General features: G+C 37.8%; 2 protein-coding genes and 1 pseudogene across 2 annotated transcripts; all 3 read right to left on the bottom strand.

Moving 5' to 3' along the window:
* Positions 1 to 646: 646 nt before the first annotated feature.
* LOC149037603 (uncharacterized) lies at positions 647 to 3,136 on the bottom strand. The gene is made up of 3 exons (XM_089187307.1): positions 2,991 to 3,136; positions 2,789 to 2,835; positions 647 to 1,868 (listed from the first exon to the last, which is right to left on the bottom strand). Exons 2-3 carry the CDS (start codon positions 2,809 to 2,811, stop codon positions 1,094 to 1,096), a joined length of 798 nt encoding a protein of 265 aa, XP_089043433.1. The 5' UTR covers positions 2,812 to 2,835; positions 2,991 to 3,136; the 3' UTR covers positions 647 to 1,093.
* A 1,403-nt stretch (positions 3,137 to 4,539) lies between these two features.
* LOC149037602 (uncharacterized) lies at positions 4,540 to 6,858 on the bottom strand. Its single transcript, XM_089186511.1, has 2 exons — positions 6,749 to 6,858; positions 4,540 to 6,636 (listed from the first exon to the last, which is right to left on the bottom strand). Exon 2 carries the CDS (start codon positions 6,141 to 6,143, stop codon positions 5,724 to 5,726), a length of 420 nt encoding a protein of 139 aa, XP_089042637.1. The 5' UTR covers positions 6,144 to 6,636; positions 6,749 to 6,858; the 3' UTR covers positions 4,540 to 5,723.
* Positions 6,859 to 14,754: 7,896 nt separating this feature from the next.
* LOC149037601 (uncharacterized) lies at positions 14,755 to 15,984 on the bottom strand (annotated as a pseudogene).
* Positions 15,985 to 19,820: the final 3,836 nt, after the last annotated feature.

The raw sequence follows: 19,820 nt of genomic DNA, 5'->3' as shown, positions 1-19,820 counted from the left end.
ACGCTCTTAAATTTCAATCCTTGGCCCTACCAAATGGATTGATTGGCAATCTGTTTGGACCAGTAGGTAACGGTATATTCATTCATTTTTTATAGTGGGATAGTGCCGTAGCTGTTTTCACTTGGATAGACATTTTTATCACTTATGTGAAGTTAAAAGTTAGATTGATTTCTTTTCTCAAAAGGTTAAGCTAACGTTTCTTGATGACTTCCTCCCGGTCTCTCAAATCAGAGGTATTTTCAGTAGCTCCCACTCCCAATTTTTATTAGAGGAACTAGTTTTCCTGTCACCACAGACCAATAAATTCTAAACTCTGACTTACAGGCCATAAGTACCTGGACTGCAAGAATAATAGCCAGCCAATCCTATGTTGTTTTTGGCGTACTCACTTACAAAGCTAATCAATGGTCTACATAGGTAACAGTTTGTCAGCCAGCCAATGTGTAACTGATTGTGGTTCAAAAATTATTTTTTTTGCCCTTGTTCAGAGGGACGAATGCATGATGCAAGAATGCTGGACACATCTGGCCTTTATGTTGACCTGGCACAGTTCGCCTTTTCTCCTGCTGGACAAGAGATGTGTATCTACGGGGATCTGGCATATCCTCTACGTACCCATCTGCAGTGCCCCTTCAGACATGGGGTGTTAACAAGACAAATGGAAGAGTTTAATGCATCTATGAGTTCTGTACGCACAAGTGTGGAATGGTTGTTTGGAGACCTTATAAATTATTTCAAGTTTCTCGACTACAAAAAAATCTCAAAATTGGCCTTAGTCATGTAGGAAAAATGTACATTGTTTGTGCACTTTTGCAGAATGCATTAACATGTCTTTACCGCAATACGACTGCTGACTACTTTGGCCTTGATCCACCACCACTAATCGATTACTTTAGCTAAAATACTGTAACAAAAACACCTGTCAATGCCTAAGTTTGCATAAAATCTTGCATAAAATCCTGATTGAACAGTCTGTGGGAATGTTACGACAAGCAGATCTAAACAAAGGGGTGGCAAATAACACTTTGAGTTCAACATTTTGTGAAAATGTAAATCTTAAACATGTAAACATTGAGAAATAAAAATTCAATGTCTACTTGTTAAGCATTTTACTCATGACGCCCATGACCTGCTGCATTATGAGCATTTGTTGCTGCTGGAATTGTTGCTGTTGCTGTTGATTTTGCAGTTGTTGCTGCTGGAACTGTTGCTGTTGTTGCTGGAACTGTTGCTGTTGTTCCTGATTTTGCAGTTGTTGCTGGTGCATTAGCTTCAGCATATCAGCCTGTTGTTGTTGCCCTTGAAGTTGTTGCTCCTGTCTTCCCTTTTCCAGATCAAGTTCCTTTTCTTTAATTTCTGCAGACTTCTGTGCTCTTTCCTTTAGAAACTCCATGGCATCTCCAGTTTTTCTTCTTGTTCGTTTTGGTTTGTCCTCACCCTCTTTGGCTCCCTCTGAAGCCCTTTTTTTGCTTTGGGAAAGCCTTTCCATAGCTTTCATTCTTGCATCTTCTGCTTTACCTTTGTCAGCTTTATCCTTACTACATGTATCTGTGGGAGAACTCTCTTCAAGTGCAATAATTTGCTGTATTAGGTCATCTAATTCACTTGGCTCATCTGGGGATATTCCTGATGCTCTTTCTTCAGCTCTGATTTTTTTCTTGTGTTTGTTTACCAAGACATTAATGTGGTCCCGGATGGCTCTGTGGTCAACATTAAATTGTGGGGAATCACATTTGTTTAGAACATCTACAATTTTCTTCCAAGTTTCACTGCGCTGGGGAGTCCCCTTTTTATATACATAGGGATTTTGAAACACTACTTCTCTGCACAGTATAATATTGTGCTGTTCAGTCCAGTACATAACATTGCTATGTGAAAATAAAAACAAAGAGAATATTAGAATAAAATTCACTCCAAAAAAACCCTTTCTTTTGAATTGAGACTAAATGTTATTAATCTCAAAGCTAATTTTTATGCTTGTTCAAAAAAGTGAGATTTTTCTTTAATGACATCTAAAGCTCACAAATCTAAAGAGCGGCCTTGCTGAGTGAGGGAGACCTCACCCATAACTTTACACTTTCAGGATTAACAGCAGTGGAATAATGCATTCAAAGCCTGACCAAAGATTCACATTATCAAAACTTCACATGAGATAGGCAACAACATCTAACCTCAAATAAAATCTCTTTTTAGTTCTGATTTTTCTTGGTTTGTTTTCAGTTCAGAGTATTATCTAAAACTTGGCTCGTTAGTAACGATTTCAAAGAAATAAAAAAATGGAAATAACACAATGGCAGAAATGTCAGTCTTGCCTTTTGAAATGCTACGCTTTATGACAGTGGTCAAGGTAAAGAACTAATTAAACTTATGTTTCCTCTTATAGTCAGTATAGCGGGCGAGTTTTGAAAGTTAGCTTTAATAGACTCTGTCTAGTTGAGTTTAAATCACACTCAATATCAGGAAATTCAACTTCAGATCATCATGAATTATCAAGCCTGGATCTGGTAGAGACTCAACTGATAAACAGAAAAGTCTTAGATAAATTATTTATGAAGGTAAAATCGATCATCCGTTGATGGAACAACCGATAAAGCTTTATTCTGATATTTCACATCGGAGCTCTTTGGATTAATCAAAACAAAACGAAGACCAAGTAGTATGATAAGACGCCTGATAACTAAATTGTATCATGCATTAGAATAGCCGCATGAATGTAGTAATAAATTCCTTTAACTGTGAAAGAAAATGAGACTTTGAGAAATATTTCAAGGATAATTAGATGACTTACTTTGAAGATCTGCTAGACGCCATTCACTTCACCACGTGCTTGCTCACCTTGAGGGAAGAAAACGTTTTAAACCATTCAACTTTGGTCCTTTTAGTTTCAAAAATGATGCCTAACCCATGAAGAGGCAATAAATTTTAAATTCCAATTGACAGAATAGTTGTGATAGACGGTTAATTATAGTGTTTTGCTTTAGACAACTCACGTTTTCCAGACAACGCCAAATCTCCTCAGGCCGCGTTCTCGAGTTCGGGAGAAAACGCCACGCGCATGCGCTCTTCATCCGAAATTGGAAAAATCACTTCCGGTCGCGTCTCCGACCCACCGCGTCCTCGGTTCTTAAAGTCCCTACTGGCTGGGATCCGTGGCATTGTGAATCGTTTGGACGTGGTTGGTTACATAGACGTAGAATCTCCTGCTTTCGTTCTGTATATAGCCAAGCACAACCTTCGAGTCCGGGTAATAAGTTTCTTCGTTAACTTTCACATCGAGTTCCTTGCGAATCATCCCTACTGCTTGGGTGGCTAGTACCGCACAGTTCAAGTCTAGGTATACTTGTTGAGTGGATTGGTGCAATTTTGGACCGTCTGTACAGAAGCAAGATGCTTATTTCTCCTCCAGTATCGACCTCTCGCAGGTAGACAGCGATTCCGATGGCTTCCTTACTTGCGTCTGAAAATGCATGTATCTCTCTGCGCTCAACGGTGCCAAAACCTTTGCGGTGGTAGCATTGAGGAATGGACACATTTTCCAGCTTGGGAAGGGTATCTCTCCAATGACGCCAGCGTTGATTCATATTCTCCGGGAGCGAGTCATCCCATTCAAGAGGGTTGTTGTTGTGGTTGTTGTTGTTTGCTTTCTTACCCATGACGACGAGTTGCTGCAGGATCAGCTTGCCTTCTAGGATGACTGGGGATGCGAATGGCTGCTAATTCCTTGAAGCCAGGGTAGGCATCGTTGTAATCCTCTGCGTACTGGACAACTCTCTTTTCCCATTTTGAACGAATGAATTTGGGTAGGTTCTCTACGATGGGGCCAATCGCAGAAGGGTAGTTTAGGCACCCGAGGCCTGGAAGGAAGTCCAGTTGACTGTCTACGTCAGCACACATGTCTGCAAGTCTCTGTAGCTTGTCGCTGTCTCCTTTTTCAAATCTGGATGTGTTTTGAAGTCGTTGCACGAGAACATTTGTGATTGCAGCTGTATTCCCAAAGCGTCTCTCCAGCTCTGTCCATACGTCTCGAAGGCCAACGCCTGGATCTCTATACTGTCGCTGTCGGAAGTTTTTCACAACCTTCTGCACATCCCCTTTCGTGTAGCCTCTTAAGTAGTTAATCTCCTTTTCTGGTGACAATCAATCAATCAATCACTTTATTTAACGTGGTCAGAACGCTTAGCTAAAAGCTAGTTTACAGGTACGTCACGAAATAAAAAGAGAAAAGGAAATTATAAAGCCTTGTGAAGGTATATGAATTTAAATAAATTAAGATTAAGAACCAGCTAATATTAAAATGTAAGAATTTAACAATGTAGTCACCAAGTAAAATGTATAAAATGTAATCATTAAAAACAGTAAATATAATTAAGGATAGATCCTCACCGCTCTAGAGTCTTGTGAAATCTAATGTTTTTAAGTAATTTTTAAAAGTAGTAAATGTTTGTATCTTTCGAGACTCGTCCGGTAAAGCATTCCATAAATTCGATGCAGCATATCTCCATGATCTCAACCCGAAGGTTGTTGATTTTACTTTTGGGAGGTCCAGTATTGTGGTGCCCCTAAGGTTATAAGTGGAGCACCTTACTGTTATAAGATCACGTAAGCTTTTTGGACCTGTATCACTGGCTAATATCTTAAAGACAGTGGACAATATTTTCGCTAATCGCTGTTCACGAAGACTTGAGAGACCGATACGCTTACAAAGTTAGGCGAGGACTTATCTCTAAAAACAAAACGGAGCGCATGTTTGTTCACCAACTCTAACTTGTCAGCTGACTTTTTATTACAGAAGTGCCACATTTCGGGGCAGTAATTAAAGTGTAGTAAAATGAAAGCTTTATAAAGATCCCTTCTAGTCTCAAAAGACAACATTTTCTGCATCCTTTTTACTACGGCGACTTGTTGACTGACTTTTCTACATATTTTAGCAATGTACTTTTCAAAATTTAATTTATCATCGATTGTCACGCCAAGAAGTTCCATTGTGTTGGATATGGAAAGTTGTGACTCCTCACACTTAAACAGTGGTTCATCAGTTCCTTTGTGTTTTCCCAACACCATAGCCTGGTATTTTGAACTGTTCCCCTTCATACCATTACGTGCAAACCATATATCAGTACTAATAAGATTGATTGTTTCTTCAACTTTGGAGAGTTGACTGTTGGCGTAAAAGATTTGAGTGTCATCAGCGTAAGTGGACAAAGTGCACTTCTTGGAAATTGGAAAGCGTATCCCCTAGTCTCACTCTTTGGAATAGTTGCTTCATCTGCTCCAAATTCTTTTAATTTCAGAACATTCAGTTCATGATTTAAGGTGTCAAAAGCCTTAGAAAAGTCCATAGAGACCAGACCAATCAATTTGTTGTTATCAATTTCTTTTTTCCATTGTTCAGTTAGACTAAGAAGTGCTGAGTCGCAGTCGTGATATTTCCTATAAGCAAACACATATTTGTGATAAATTTCATCAAAATACACGTTTGCATCCTTGATCATAGCTTTAAAGGTGCTTTTCCAAGGGTGGTCACATCTACTGCGAATATCTCCGGGTGGTACTTTGGAAGATTTTGCCGTTCCAAGCTCGCAGCCAGTTTTTGAGTGATCGTTAGAAGTTATCCTACAGGCCCAGGCGTCAGTGTGAAGGGGTTCCCTGAGCCGGGCTCGTAGAGGGGTGTATTCCTCGCTTTTCTACATATTTTAGCAATGTACTTTTCAAAATTTAATTTATCATCGATTGTCACGCCAATATCCTGAGATGTTCCTATTGGGTGAGGTTTTTGGTGTATGTTCCTCCTTAATTCGGGGAGTGCTGTGCTGGCGAGAGATATCATCCTTTCCTTTAAAACATTCTTCAAAGGGATTAGTGTTTCCTGTGACGCAATCCAGTGCTTTTAATGTCTCCTGTGGATTTTCTTGTGTGTTTATCCACGGTTGTGTCTGTCTTTTCGTATCGACCGGATTGGTAAAACCTGGAATAGTGACTAACGTGATTTTGTCGTCTTCTTCGTCCTCTGTGGCTTGTTCGATGGCCTTCGACTTAGCTTCAGCTATTGCGGCTTTCTTGTTCGCAGCAAGAACAGCTTTGTCATGCACGAATTTCGCTAAATGAGACCGGCGTTTTCTCTCTTCTTCCGCCTCCATTTCCATTCTCTCTCGTTCTTTTTCAGCCAATAACCTGTCTAATTCCGCTTCTTGTTTTGCCGCTGCAGCTTCTGCTAAGGCCTTTCTCCGCGTGGCGCTCGACGAAGAATTGCAAGATACTAATTGCGGGAACGTTTCCCTGATGTTTGTGATACAGAATCCATTCTTTTGCTTAAGAGCGGCTCTAGCATGGAATTTCGTTCATCTTCATGTGACCGTGATGATTTAGCTGCCTTAGAGTTGTTATCCATGACGAAAATTTACACGATAAGTTTAGGAATAGAGTTCTTGGGGGCAGTGTGCCATGTGATATTACATAAGAATGCCGTCTCTGTTCGAAAACTCCAGCAGTACTCTTGTAATAAAACTTCTCATTGTTGCGTTCCCGAGCCGAGTCCTTGTTTGCTTAAGTATCGATTCAGAGTTCGTCGTGATCAACCACACTACTTCTGATTCTTGATTATTGGTTTATTAGATGAATTGAGGTATGCGGTGAGAACTAGGGGAAATTACAGAGACGCACGTTACGCAACGAATAACTAAACGAGAAAGAATCGATGGACAAACTAAATGACGAGTGAAAGCAACAATAAAAATGGAAAAAAACTTACGTTATAATCCTTATAATCCTTCTAGGGGGAGTAGCACAGTACAATATCTCCGATGGCGATCGAATATCTCGACAATATCTCCACGAACTGAATATACGCGTGTTTGCGTTCTCTCCTCTAAAAATACTACGATCGGGTTACATTTGTGAAATACTAAAGAACTTACTAATAATCATTAACTTAACACGTGCGTAATGCAAGGCTTATCCGTCACATGACATATTTCACTTTCTTCGTTAAACTTCAAAATTCAGAGGGAAGTTCAATTCTAAAAATTCTTAAAAAAATCGTGTTTCAATATTTTCCCATACAATTTAAACTGCAAGTTAACAACAACACGAGCCACCTATCTGGTAAGTATCAAGTAAAACAAATAAGGGAAAATAATTAACATTGCCAATTAAAAGATATATTTCATTGTCTTCATTAAGCTTCAAAATTCAGAGGGAAGTTCACTTTGAACAATTCATAAAAACTTCTTGTTTCCATATTTTTCACTAAAATTTAAACTACAAGTGAACAACAACAGCAATCATCCATCCTGTTAAAAAATATTTTGACATTACTGTTTTCCCTATTGAACCTAGACATAGGGTCTCATACCCAAAAAGGATGAACTCATTGATTATAAAAAACAGAAAAATTGTAAAAAAAAACGCGTCTGAATGTTTTATCATGCAACTTTAACTGCAAATCAACCATAGTAAGAGCTGTCTGCAGTCTAATTTTTTTTCACATAACCGTCTTGCCTATTGGGGGATGGAAAAAACCGGAATTTCGTCAAGGGTACCTTAACCCTCGCCCCGACTAATACCTTAGAGATTATCTTTCATTATCTCGTGCAAACTACTTTGGATTAGCAAGACGTGTGTCTCGACAAGTTAAAAATATAAAGCCAAAGTCAGTAAATGAACCTGAGCAATGCCCCATTAGAAGTTGTATCAAAATCATGGTTAAAATCTGCCTGAAATTGCACCCACCCCACTTAAAAAAATACAAAAAAACTCCATGAAAAATTCAGTATTTGATGTATTTTTTTAAAACCTAAAAGGCAACTAGTACAAGTCAAATGCTAACCTGTATTACTATTAGATACCTCATTTTATCGTCTTATTGCATAGATATTCCCTTAAGAAGAGTTTGGCAGAAAACTGTGCCCTCCCCACCGAGAGATTTTCTGAGTAACAACTGTTTAAAGAACCCTGGAGCAGTCCAGATTTAACCAAATCATCCCAAATTTTAAGACAATATAGCCACGATATTGTAATATATGTATATGTTTCTTCTCTGCTGTACCCTGAAATGTTGCTGAGTTAATGACCCTTACAGTAAAACTTTGGGGTTTTTTCCGTTTGTGATCGAAAAGTCTGGAAGACCCCCTAAATTCGTGTTGTTCCTAGGTCTTGCAGCGTGTCCAGGGAATCTGTGGATTATGAAAAAATTTCGAGGTCAAGTGGGGTTAAAAGGAGCACTTGCTAGAAATCGTATGAGCAGTACAAGTTTCAAACCTGGACTTTTGACCTCAAAATACAAGGGAAATAAGAGCAAATTACGCCCTCCCCAATTTGGCCTAAAACGTTCATATCTCCGAGAGAAAAACTGGAGTGTAACCCAAATTAAGGTACAACCTAAAAATATGCTCCCTAACCTCTGGGTCAGGTATTATGCAAATTAGACAAAACCCCTATGAGTTACAAAGCCTAAAAAAAAAGTGGGAAGGGTGCAATGTTAGGAACCTGGTTTAGGGGTTTGTTTTTTTCAACAGCTGCGGTTGGCGCCTTTCAATCCTCATTGTTAGTGAGTTTTTCTCTTGGCAGTCCTCTGTTATATGGCTCTCAGATTGTGTTTCTTGATTTTGGGCATCCACGCTTCAGGAATTTCTATTCCACTGTCCCTGTTGATGTTGCTAGGGTGAAGTCTTATGAGGATCACGATCAATAAACTTAACCTCATTCCAAAGGGGTAAGTGTCTGGTGTTGTGGGCATGCTCTAAAACAGCAGAAGGCCTGGGTAAAGGCTGGTCGGATGTCGTAGATTCTAGGCGTTTTTTTGTGACAAGGTCTGATGTTGTTGCAAATGGCCTCTGATAGATGTCCACGTCACTTCAAGGCTAGCAGCTTTTTGGACAACTTTCCGGTCTGTTGGTTCTTTGTTTAGGAGCTGGCATGGTCTGTTCTTGACGAGGTTAGACATCTTAACGTGGTAGTTGTTGATATTCATGACTATGCTTGCGTGTCCTTTGTCCCCTTTGGGAACCTTGATGGAGTCGTCCTCTTTCAAGACTTTGAGTGCATCTCACAGTTCTTTCTTGAAGTTAGGCTCTGGTAACTTAGCCTGTTGAAGGACATAGTTAACAACTCTTCATACAGTGTCTGCTTGTTTGATGTTGAGTTGTCTGACAGCTGATTTGACCTTGGTGATAAGTTTCGACAAAAACAGACAAAAGCAGAAGTTTGAAAACCTTTTGTGAAGAAATAGGCATCCGTCACTCCAAGCGATCCGCTGTATGTAGACAAAACTGACTCAGTCTATCTTCCAGGTCTCTCAATGAAGCTGAGATAGCCAAGCTCAAGAAAAGACCTAATTTCATCGTAACTCTTCATAACATTCCTGCTACGAAAATTATCAGCTAACTCCCCAAACTTCTGAAATTCCTATTTGCATTAAAAGAAAAAAAGAATCATCTACACTCAGACCTTCTGGAATTCTGGGTCCCATCAGAAAATAGAATCACCCACCTTACTACTACCAAATCCACAAAATACTCTCCAGCTGCCCCGGCCATCTTGGAAGATTTTCGTAAACAAAGGGAAAGCTCCATTGGCAATAAATATGAATCAAAGGCTAGCTTCCTTATGCTATATCTTTATTATTTGATTAAGTAGTGTACTTGGTTTTTTTCCAACTTATAAAGGTTTGGGTTGAAATGTGTTTTTGTTGGGGTAGTTTTCCCTACCCTTTTCTATTATCTAATATATAAAATCTCTGCCCTTTGATTTAACCTCTTTGCTGAAAAATGGCACCCCTTCTGGGCAGAGCCTATCAGTGTAGTTTACTATAGGGAGTAGCCATCAACCCCACTGTTGAATTCAGGCATGGTAGGCCAGTATTACAACAGTATCAAAACTAATTGTAGCCTGGTTGTGAGGGTATGGGAAATGAAAAGACAAGTGTCACTGAGGGCTTTTGGAAACTTCATCATTGAGCATCATTACCATATTTGAGCTGTTAACTGTTGCTGTTGCCTTGCTAAGAGAAGGGAAAGTCACATGAGTAAAAGTAGCCCCTTAAATGGGCACATGAGCAAACTGAAAATTCAAATGCAAATGATCGCATTTTGACAGGTCCTTACAGCTTAGTGATTTTGGTAGTATCTGTAAGCTATCATTTTTTCGTATGATTTAAATAGATTGCAATGCATGCTCATGGAATTAATGACATAATGCTGAAAGATTAATAATAATTACAAGGGGGTGGAAGGGCATCCTCCATGCTTTGTCAAGAGGGTCTCCCCTTTCCCAGTTGTACCCACATTGCTCATCTTTCTTCTCTCAGTCTGTTTGCATCTTCCATGTCAGAGCCCATTCACAGGCTAGGCCTTTTTTTGGCAGCGTGATGCACGTGGGTGTGTTGTCCATACAATTTAATAAAAAGAGTATCGATCGGGTATTTGTGGCAGGAATGAGGTTTATTGCTGGGAGCAGTCAATTATTGGAGAAGAATGTGTGACACTGATATTTTGTACTCTCATGAAATTGTTGATCTTGATCTTAGCAAGGGAATACCTTGGTTGATAGATGAGAAGAAAATTAACTTTTTCAAAAGTTTTATTGAAAATTATAAATGTTATTTTTCCTTGACATCACTTCTTCAAGGTTAAAACTATAGTTCCAAATTAACCTGAACTTGAAAACTCAACAGAGTCTGAAATGATAATTTCCCTTTAAATGGTTGGAAAACTCGACCCAACTCTTTAATTATAAGTCTTCAAAAAATTATAGGAATGCATGTTCATATTCTGAATTGTTCTTCATTTGTAAAAAACGGTATAGCAAGAGAAAATCAAGTCTGAAATTCTAATTTCCCTTTAAATGGTTAAAAAACTTAACAAAACTCTTTAATTACTTCTCTTCGATAAATTATAATATGTTTGCGAGTTGATATTCTGAATTGTACATCTTGTAAAAAAACGATATAGCAAGAGAAAATAAAAAAGCTAATAAAAACTGCAACTGATACTTGCAACATGTTGTTGAAGTATGTTTTGAAGTACGTTGGATAGGAAGTTTCTTTCGATCTCTCCAGAAAATTGCATCATTAGTTGAAATTCTGCTGAAACTGCATTTCAGAAACAATCTGTGACTGCACATTGTATTTCAAATTCAAACTTTCTGGCATGGGCAGTTTTTTAGTAATCTCACCTTCTCCAAGTGAGTTAAGATCATCACCAAGGATTGTCATCAACACACCTTTCCTAGCCATCAGTTTAACTGTTCAGCCATCATGTTCTTCAACCATAAACTTTACCATAATGCTCTGTTTGCATTGGGAGAGTCGCATGCTGCATCCACAATGATCACAATGTACTATGTTCTTTGAGGTAACTTGTACTAGTTTTCTTATACAATTTATGCATTTGCTAAAGCTTTCCACATTCTCTTCTCTTGTCGAGAAACCCGCATACTGTGGCAAAAGTGACAGTCTAAAAGTGCTGAAATCCCCTGCTAATGCCTCGCAATCCCCAGTTATGGGGCCTTACCCATAACTAACGCATTACTCAAGGCAAAATTGAACGGATTTGCCTTCCAGATATAAACACAGGCTAATCAGGATAAATTTTTGTCTGTTTTTCTGTCTTAATTTACACAATTTTGTAACTACTTGACCCACATAAACCAAGAGAAAGAACCTCCGGTGGTAATGGTGGGAAGACAGAAAACGTCATAGCGTTTGGCTAATTATAGATTTAACTGGGAGATCTGGACGTTGAAGTAATTTGGATTTGTGGTCAAAAGTCAACAAAAATTTGCAAGGTAAATGATGTTAGGTTTTAGCCGATGAAAGAGCCAAACAGACAATAGGCATTGTTTTTGAAATTCACTCAGTCAGTAATGTCAGAGAACACTTTCTGTCTCACAGTAAGTATACAAAGTGAGAAATTATAAAAGTGAGTTTGCATCTTAGCCATATAATAATAACATAAGGATGACATTTGTTAGGCCATCATCTCATAAACCGGCCTGGATGTGCTACAATAAATCAACTAACACAGGTGTACCTTTGCCTTTGTAAAGTTAAATACTACAATAAACTGTTAATAATTTTTAACAAACATGTATTTCAGGTGTACCATTGTAATGTTCATTCGTGTGACTTTTTTCTTATGGTTATGTCTGACTACATTGTGATTTCTGTTATGAAAGACAATTTCAAACATGCATGTAGGTTTTTGAAATCATGAAATATTAGGATGTTGGTGTGTTAAGTATCCAAGTTGTTCACACATATGCATCACATATGTTCTGCTTGCTGACCAATGCTGGGAGGATAAAAAACTGCATGCTTCACTTATAGGCATGATACAGTTTATGGTGCTACAATGCACAGTTACAAATTGTGTTATTAAATAAATATAACATTCGGTGATGGTAGATTTGGCGTTCAATAAACGAGTATATCAAATGAACTTCTCAATCTAGACTTGGTAAGCACATGCTACAATGTAGTGAAGAACAGCTAGTCCTGTTGACTTGAATGTATGTTTGATGTTCATAGTATTTTGACAGTCTTGGTTATCCGCCTTTGACATTTGGCATGTTACAGTTTTGAATGAATTTATGTACTGAAAATGGTCGATGACACCAGCTGAAGGCAAGTGCATTGTACATGTAGATACATGGTGGTCAATCATGTAAAAATAATAAAAATATGCAATTCAAGTCACTGAATAATTATGGTAATATTATTTTGTAAATGCATTTAGATTTACGATTGAATTTTTTTTCTAACTACACACTACATGTGCAAGTTAGGTCTGTCAATGAGTGTAGAGACCAATCCCCCTCCTAGCCCCAGTCCACGCAGCCATCTATATAACTTTGAATTTTTTTGTGGATCTGGCAAATAAGGAAAGTGTGGGCTCGTGTCAAGGTATTCACAAGTACGTTCTTCAGCTGCATTTCAGAAATCATCTGGTAAATTTCTCTTTCGTCAAGTGTCCCATGTTTCTTATGTTATGTTATTAGTATTGCCTATGTTGTACATATCTCTTGTTATTTAATTTATATTAGTGAAACAAGTCTTGGCACATGACAAAGAGCGTGCCAATCTTGTGCTTCGTCTTATTTTCCTGTTTTCTCCTCGTACTAAGGCATCCTAGAGAATTTGACGATGTACAGATGTGTGTAAGCACCCAGAGCTTCGATTCGGACAGTCTGAGTCGAGAAATTCTCTTCCATGGGTCTGCAGATGATGTCATCAACACTGATGTCATCAACACCTGCATCAAGAACTTGTACTTTCCATCTGCTTGGAAGCTCGTGCGCATGCATGAAAGACTTATATGCATGCAAGAAAGACTTACGACCCATATCAATATTACCAGTGCTTTCAAAGGTTTATGAACAACTGATTTTCCGTCAGCTGTCTGTTTTTATTAATAAGAACAATGTTCTCAACAATAACATTTCTGCCAATCGAAAGGGACAATCGACTACTAATGTACTTCAAGCTATACGAGACGACATAGTAAAAGCCGTGAAACGTTCGGAGGTAACCATGATGATCTTAGCTAACTTTTATAAAGCCTTTGATACAATCTGTTTCAGAAATCTTAGCACCAAGATGAGTAAACTAGGTTTCCCTAGAGACTTCCTGATATGGACACTCAATTATATTGCGCATCATAAACAATTTGTACAGATCGATGACACGTGCTCAAAGGTTAAAAACGCGAATTTTGGGGTTCCGTAAGGCTCCACCTTGGGTCCGGTACTATTCAATATTTATGTTGCTAGTCTTCAGGAGAACGTAAATGTCAAATGCTTCCAGTATGTGGATGACACAACAATCTACGATCATGCTAAAATATCTGACCTAAATAACTGTAGAAACACTATCTCCCAATCAATTAATAAGTTCAGTGCCTGGTCTAAGCAGAGTACCCTCGCCTTTAACAATGACAAAACCAAGGTTATGATCCTATCTACCCTGCAAATGTCCAGAGTACATCACCTTGACGAGTATGATCCTAACATCGTAGTCAGTGGTTATAAACTAGAACGTATTAAATCTTGCAAACTGCTTGGAGTTCACATCGATGAGCATCTTAAGTGGGACGATCACATTAAGGACACGGTATCTGGATGCTATGCCACTCTATAGATACTAAGAAAATTTAAATACCTTGCCAAATATGAGCTTAGATTGGAACTGATCATATGATGGTTGGAAAGTGCAGGATTCCTGACAAATCCTCGTCATCTCTAGTAATAACAAGATTGAGTATGACCATTCCTTTGTGTGGCACCATGAACATGCTGAGCGAGATTAAATGCTTGAAGGAAACTGTTGAGGCGTTAACCATTGGTATCATCAGTGTCAACATGAAGGTCAAAGTCGCCAACCATTAAGAGGTAGCCTGGAGAAGTTGTTATATAACGCTCTTGAAACAGCGACCTGCTAATATGGACAACTTAGTTACACTTTGTCCTACAAAGTAAATTAACTTTGAAAATATTACTGTAGCTGCATGCTCGACATAATCTTTTTGTTTGATTGACAGATTGTTTTTGTTTGGGGTAAATCGTTAATCTGCAAGGTTGCCAAAGACTTAGGGCTTTCTTCTGTTCTCAGTCTACTCATTTCATTTTTAACTTTGTCACTGACGTTTATTATTTTTTCATTCAAATTGAGAACATGTAGAGAAGAACTGTTTCTTACTCTGCTCAAGCCAACAAAATGCATATGCTCCCTTGTGGATGTTGGAAAATCGACAACTGCTTCGTTTAGTGTGTCGCCTTGACAACTATGAATAGTTTTGGCAGCAGCAGGTCTAAGTGGAAATTGATGTCGAAGAATTTGTACTTTACTTTTTTATTGATCTGGAATCGTTTTGTTACTTCTAAAACTGGTGTCCAGTTTTTATTTATGTGGTGTTATACAAATAAGCATAGCCCCTGCACTGTTTTCTGCCTATTTCAAGATGTGGAAAGGCTATGTTTTCTATGACAGACCCTACACCATTTGTTAGTCCATCAGTCACATCAACATTACTTATTAAGTCATATTTTGCCTCAGTTGCCACTGATACTTGTGAATAGAAGTCCATTGTCTTTGTTGGATGATCTGGGATTTTATCTTTTATTTGTCTCTTGTGATCATCAGAAGTATCCCCAATTATAATGTCCACAGCCTTAATCTGAGCGTTATCAGTTTTAGAGAGAGTATATAGGGCATTTTTATGAGCACCTACCGATGCATTTGTAGGAAATAAATCTGTTATGTTCATTGGGTAATTTTCATTTTCTGGTGTTACATTCAAAGTCTTTGTTTCAAAATAGCTATATCGTCTTTGGTGTTTTCCCTCTCTCAAATGGTTAAGTAGCTCTGCAAATTGTTTGTCATCTTTTTGTCTCATTACTTCTGTCAATTCGAAGAGGGTGAGGTATTCTCTCAAAATGTTAGTTGCTGAATTCAAAAGGATGAACATATCACTTCCAACAAGATGTTTCATCAATAAATGTAAGCTTTAGTTTCTTCAGTTGCGTCTGTATAGTATTTCGTCAGTCACTGTTCATTGCACAATACTCAAAACCTCTATTAGCAGGTATCTTAAAAGCAGAATGCAATGTTTTACCTCCTATGTTGAATGCTGCTTTACCAGTATAGGCTGTTTCCACAACTTTCACATCATCTGAGAGGTTCATCTTTAGTTTTGACTAAATTTAATACATGATAAAAAAAATATATTTTCGTTTTTCTTTCAAAGAACGGACAAGTGTATAATAATCATTATCAGACATGCACTTTATAAGAAGTTCTTTGTCATCATTATTTTTAGGGAAAATACATATACCATCAGGCAAATCATACTGATTATGTTGCTTTTTTTTTCCAGGGTCAAAGCAACCAAATAATTCACTATGCTTCTCCTTGATAGCACAGTCCTGCCTATTGATATGTTCTGCATTTGGAGCAACATTGTTAAAGTTGTCAAATTCAGTATTATTCATATCGTTTATTGCTTTATCTAGTATTTCTGAATGGTACTCATATTGGCACGTATTGTAGACAACTTCACCCTTAACTTGTTCAAACCGTTCTTGGTAAGTTTGACAGTCTTTTATCAAATCAGTGCTTTCCTTTCATCATGGTGTATAAAGCATTAGCTACTCCCTAAAATGGTTTTCTGGTTCCTTATCGTTATGGTGCCCGACGGAGCCGATTATTTTGGGCTTTTTTCTTTTTACTAGTTTCATACCTCCTATTAATTTGTACTCATTTGGTCTACATTCACGTTCAATGACATTAATGCTATAAGGGTTGTCATCAGATTTGTTGTCAAAACTAGTTTCTGGTAGAAAATCATCAATGCCCATTCACGATGACTCATTATGATCACTAGTACCGCTGCTATCCATTTGGTCATCTTTAACACAGTTGAACCATGCAACAAAGTTTTTTTTTTTTTTACAGTCATAATACTGTAATTGCTTCGAAATCTTTTTCAAGCTAACGGGGCTCACAATCAGCTCTAACGGGCTTTTAAAGAACCACACGGCTAATTTAGCAAAATTAAAAAATAGTTGGCCAGTTTCAGGTTCCTTAAACGTGTATGTCAGTTTTCTAAACCCAGCTTAGATGGGATACTTTATGCGACAATAATTACCTGTTAAAGCTACTGCTACAAATTGTTAATGAGGCGGGTAATAGCAACGTGTTATAATTGGTTCCTTTTGAATCAAAAGTCTCTCTGATATTGATCAACCATGTACTCGGCACTCAGAAGTCTCAGATCAAATCCCGAGAGACGAAAACCATTATAATATTTCAGTAATCAAAACCAAATATTCTACAGTCAAGCGTAGTGTCAGGTGGTCTACTTCATCGCTCAGCAGATGAGGCATCAACAACCGTGCCTGCTCAGGGTAAAGAGTTCTGGCCATAATAATCTTACCAAAACTTCAGAGTCGAAAATCAAATTATTCTCACATTAAAATAGCACTCGCCTCAAAGGATAATCGTAGATAATCTGTTGCTTAATTCGATTTGATGCTAAAATGAAATTCAGTACTCACAAGATCTCTAAAGCTTAAAACTGTTTACATGTACTAGCTGTTGTAAAAAATATTGTTGTTCATCGAGGTGTTATAGATTAATAAATCGCTTGTCTCTCGGTGCAAGACTCTAGGCTAATCAATTTTATATATGCATATATGTTGTATACACCTGTTTTCAAAAACATTGCGATTTGAAAATATATATGAAATATATACACCTTTTCTTTTCCATTAAAAAAGGTGTCGACAGAATAAATAGTGATTTTGGGGACATTTTTTCAAAAGGAAAGTGCCATAGCTGCGGCAAAAATTTCCAAAGTCTTTGTTTCACCATCGAGCAATAACAAAAAAGGTATTACTCCTTCGATGTGAAATATAGGTGCATCGTCCATCACCATTTCAGCGATAAAAGAAAAGGTCTATATATAAACTTATATTTTCAAATTGAAAACGGATGTATATACTAGCCATGTCTATAAAATCACCTTCAATATTTCATCTACTTTTCTAAGACGAGAAAATTGAATTGGTCGCTATTTTCTCGACTGTAACAAAGGGTTTAATCTATATTTCTAGATAAAGAGAACTCTCCACCAAAACTCAGCAATAGATATTTCTTTCTAAGGCTATCGATTCACTTCATCAGTCTTCATTAGCTCCTTCAGTTATACTTCTGTTTGTGGCAGCACCCGGTCCAGCCTCTAGAAAACCGTTGACTGTGTTGTCGACGGCGAGAGAGGACTCAGTTCAGCACTTGATGGGCCAGTCATGAAGTTATTGCCACTGTTGTAGTAATTCGCAATGCATTCGCTTCTTCCTGTTATTTCCAAATTGTGTTGAGATTCTGGTGATGAATATCCAAGCGGCTGAGGCACAAAACTATTGCTTTCAACTTCTACTGTCCCTGATCCCCATCTGTGAGTCAAACGTAGTGCGACGTCTGTCCCCGCTTTGGCGACGTTAACAAGTTTCAGGCTGGTTTCCTTAATTTCTGGTTGTTTTGGGAGGATCAAATGTCCACGTAATGCATTCTGCAAATATTCCAGAGCCTTGCTGATGTCGTTTTTCTGCCTCGAATATAGAGTAACGCGAAGGTTCCCTGAGTCTCCACCAGTTTCACTTTTGAATGAGACTGGGAAAGAAGTAATGGGAGCATTTTCAACAACCTCACCACTTGACTCGGGAAGGACGATCACTGCTTCAAATGCTCCAATTGTAAGAAGATGTCCTCCAATGTGGACATGTACAGTGGCCTCAAGTTGTAGTGTTTTCTCGCTCTCTTTGATCATCCAAAAGAGCTGAGAAAATGTTTCTTTCGACATATCGTACTTTATGTCATCTCTTGTCTGGTTGTTGATCGAGTTAGTTGGGTCCTTTAGTTCAAATTGCACAAGGTGTGATGGATCAAACTTGGCGAACTTCAGCAAACTTACTGCAATATTATGGAAATCACGTAAGAAGCTTCCCTCAAAATCTGTAGGGTTTTTTATGATGTCTCTCAAAGAGACGGGAAACAAATCCAATCTTTTGTATAATCTACGTGCTTCAGTGCTTTGAAAGAATCTTTCCAGAAATTCTAACATGTCACCCATCATAACACCACTACTCCATCTTTGTATCCGCGATTCTTCTTGTCGGTCATCGTTGTTGTTGTTTCGACACAGAATCTCGAGAATGTAGCACACCTCATTCAGAAGTTTTAAAATATTCTTATCATGAGCAGCACCTTGAATGCCTGAAGTAACATTTTGGAGAGTTTTTTTTTTATTTTTATTTATTTTTTATTTTTTTAATTACAAACACAATGCTTACAATACAATATGAAACACCACTTACACTAATTACAATGCTTATTTACATTACTCTACTTACAGTCACTAATAATTACGCTACTTACAGTATCCAGCTCTATTAACAACACAATCTACTAATTATGCCATTACATACAAAAAGTACTATTTTCTTTTAACATTGCACAGTGACACATACCGGCGATGGCGACGCCCAGTTAATTCTCTAACAAAAATAAACTACAATAAACTAATAAACAAGGAAGAATATGAGATCTAAGTTTATGCATTGGTCTTCCATTCTTTTCCTTAAAAAAAGGGCAAACACAAAATTATATGAGAAATTCCCATCTAATTTGAAAATCGCGAAGCTTTCTGTTTCTTGTAGCAATTATTTTTTCAACTTGTTTTTTAACTTCAACCTTGTGCAAAAACAATCTAAATATTGGAGAGGTGTTATTTTTTCTACATTCCCAAATAGTCAATTTTCCTAAAATTATCAAATAATTTAACAGATCATTCCTCTGAAGTAAGCCAACCATAATATCTTTTAAAGACAAAATTAAATATTCGCCACTAAGATCAAACCACCAGACCGTAAATACGTTCCAAAAAGCTTGCACAAAGGAGCAGTTAAAGAATAGGTGGTACAGATCTTCCGTATAGGTTCCACAAAAAGAACACTTGTCCGAATCACTTAACCCTATTTTGAACAATTTATCGTTTGTAAACAAAATGAAATTCAATACTCTGTATTGAAACGACCAAACATACGTTTCGCTCGCAACAAGATAAGGAATAGAGAAAACTTCCTGCGCATTTGAAAGCTCAAAATCCGCTGTCAACTTTTTAAAGCCATTCGGGATTCTCGCTTTACTTGTTATCATCGTAGAATAAAACTGTTTACACTTTGCAGTATATGCATTAAAAGATTTAGACTTATAATCAAAATTCATAGGATCGAGATTACCCGCTGTGGGGATGGGGCAGGAGCTTTTTGAT

The sequence above is a fragment of the Pocillopora damicornis genome, chromosome 11, assembly GCF_964200805.1.
Source record: "Pocillopora damicornis chromosome 11, jaPocDami1.2, whole genome shotgun sequence".
NCBI classification, from domain to species: domain Eukaryota; kingdom Metazoa; phylum Cnidaria; class Anthozoa; order Scleractinia; family Pocilloporidae; genus Pocillopora; species Pocillopora damicornis.
This window is presented reverse-complemented; position numbering and strand designations above follow the sequence as displayed.

Coding starts and splice junctions, on each gene's coding strand:
- LOC149037603 (XM_089187307.1), bottom strand. CDS start 2,811: ATGGCGTCTAGCAGATCTTCAAA. Junction 1,869..2,788: donor GCGTCTAGCAGATCTTCAAA/GTAAGTCATCTA, acceptor ATTTTCACATAG/CAATGTTATGTACTGGACTG.
- LOC149037602 (XM_089186511.1), bottom strand. CDS start 6,143: ATGGAAATGGAGGCGGAAGAAGAGAGAAAACGCCGGTCTCATTTAGCG.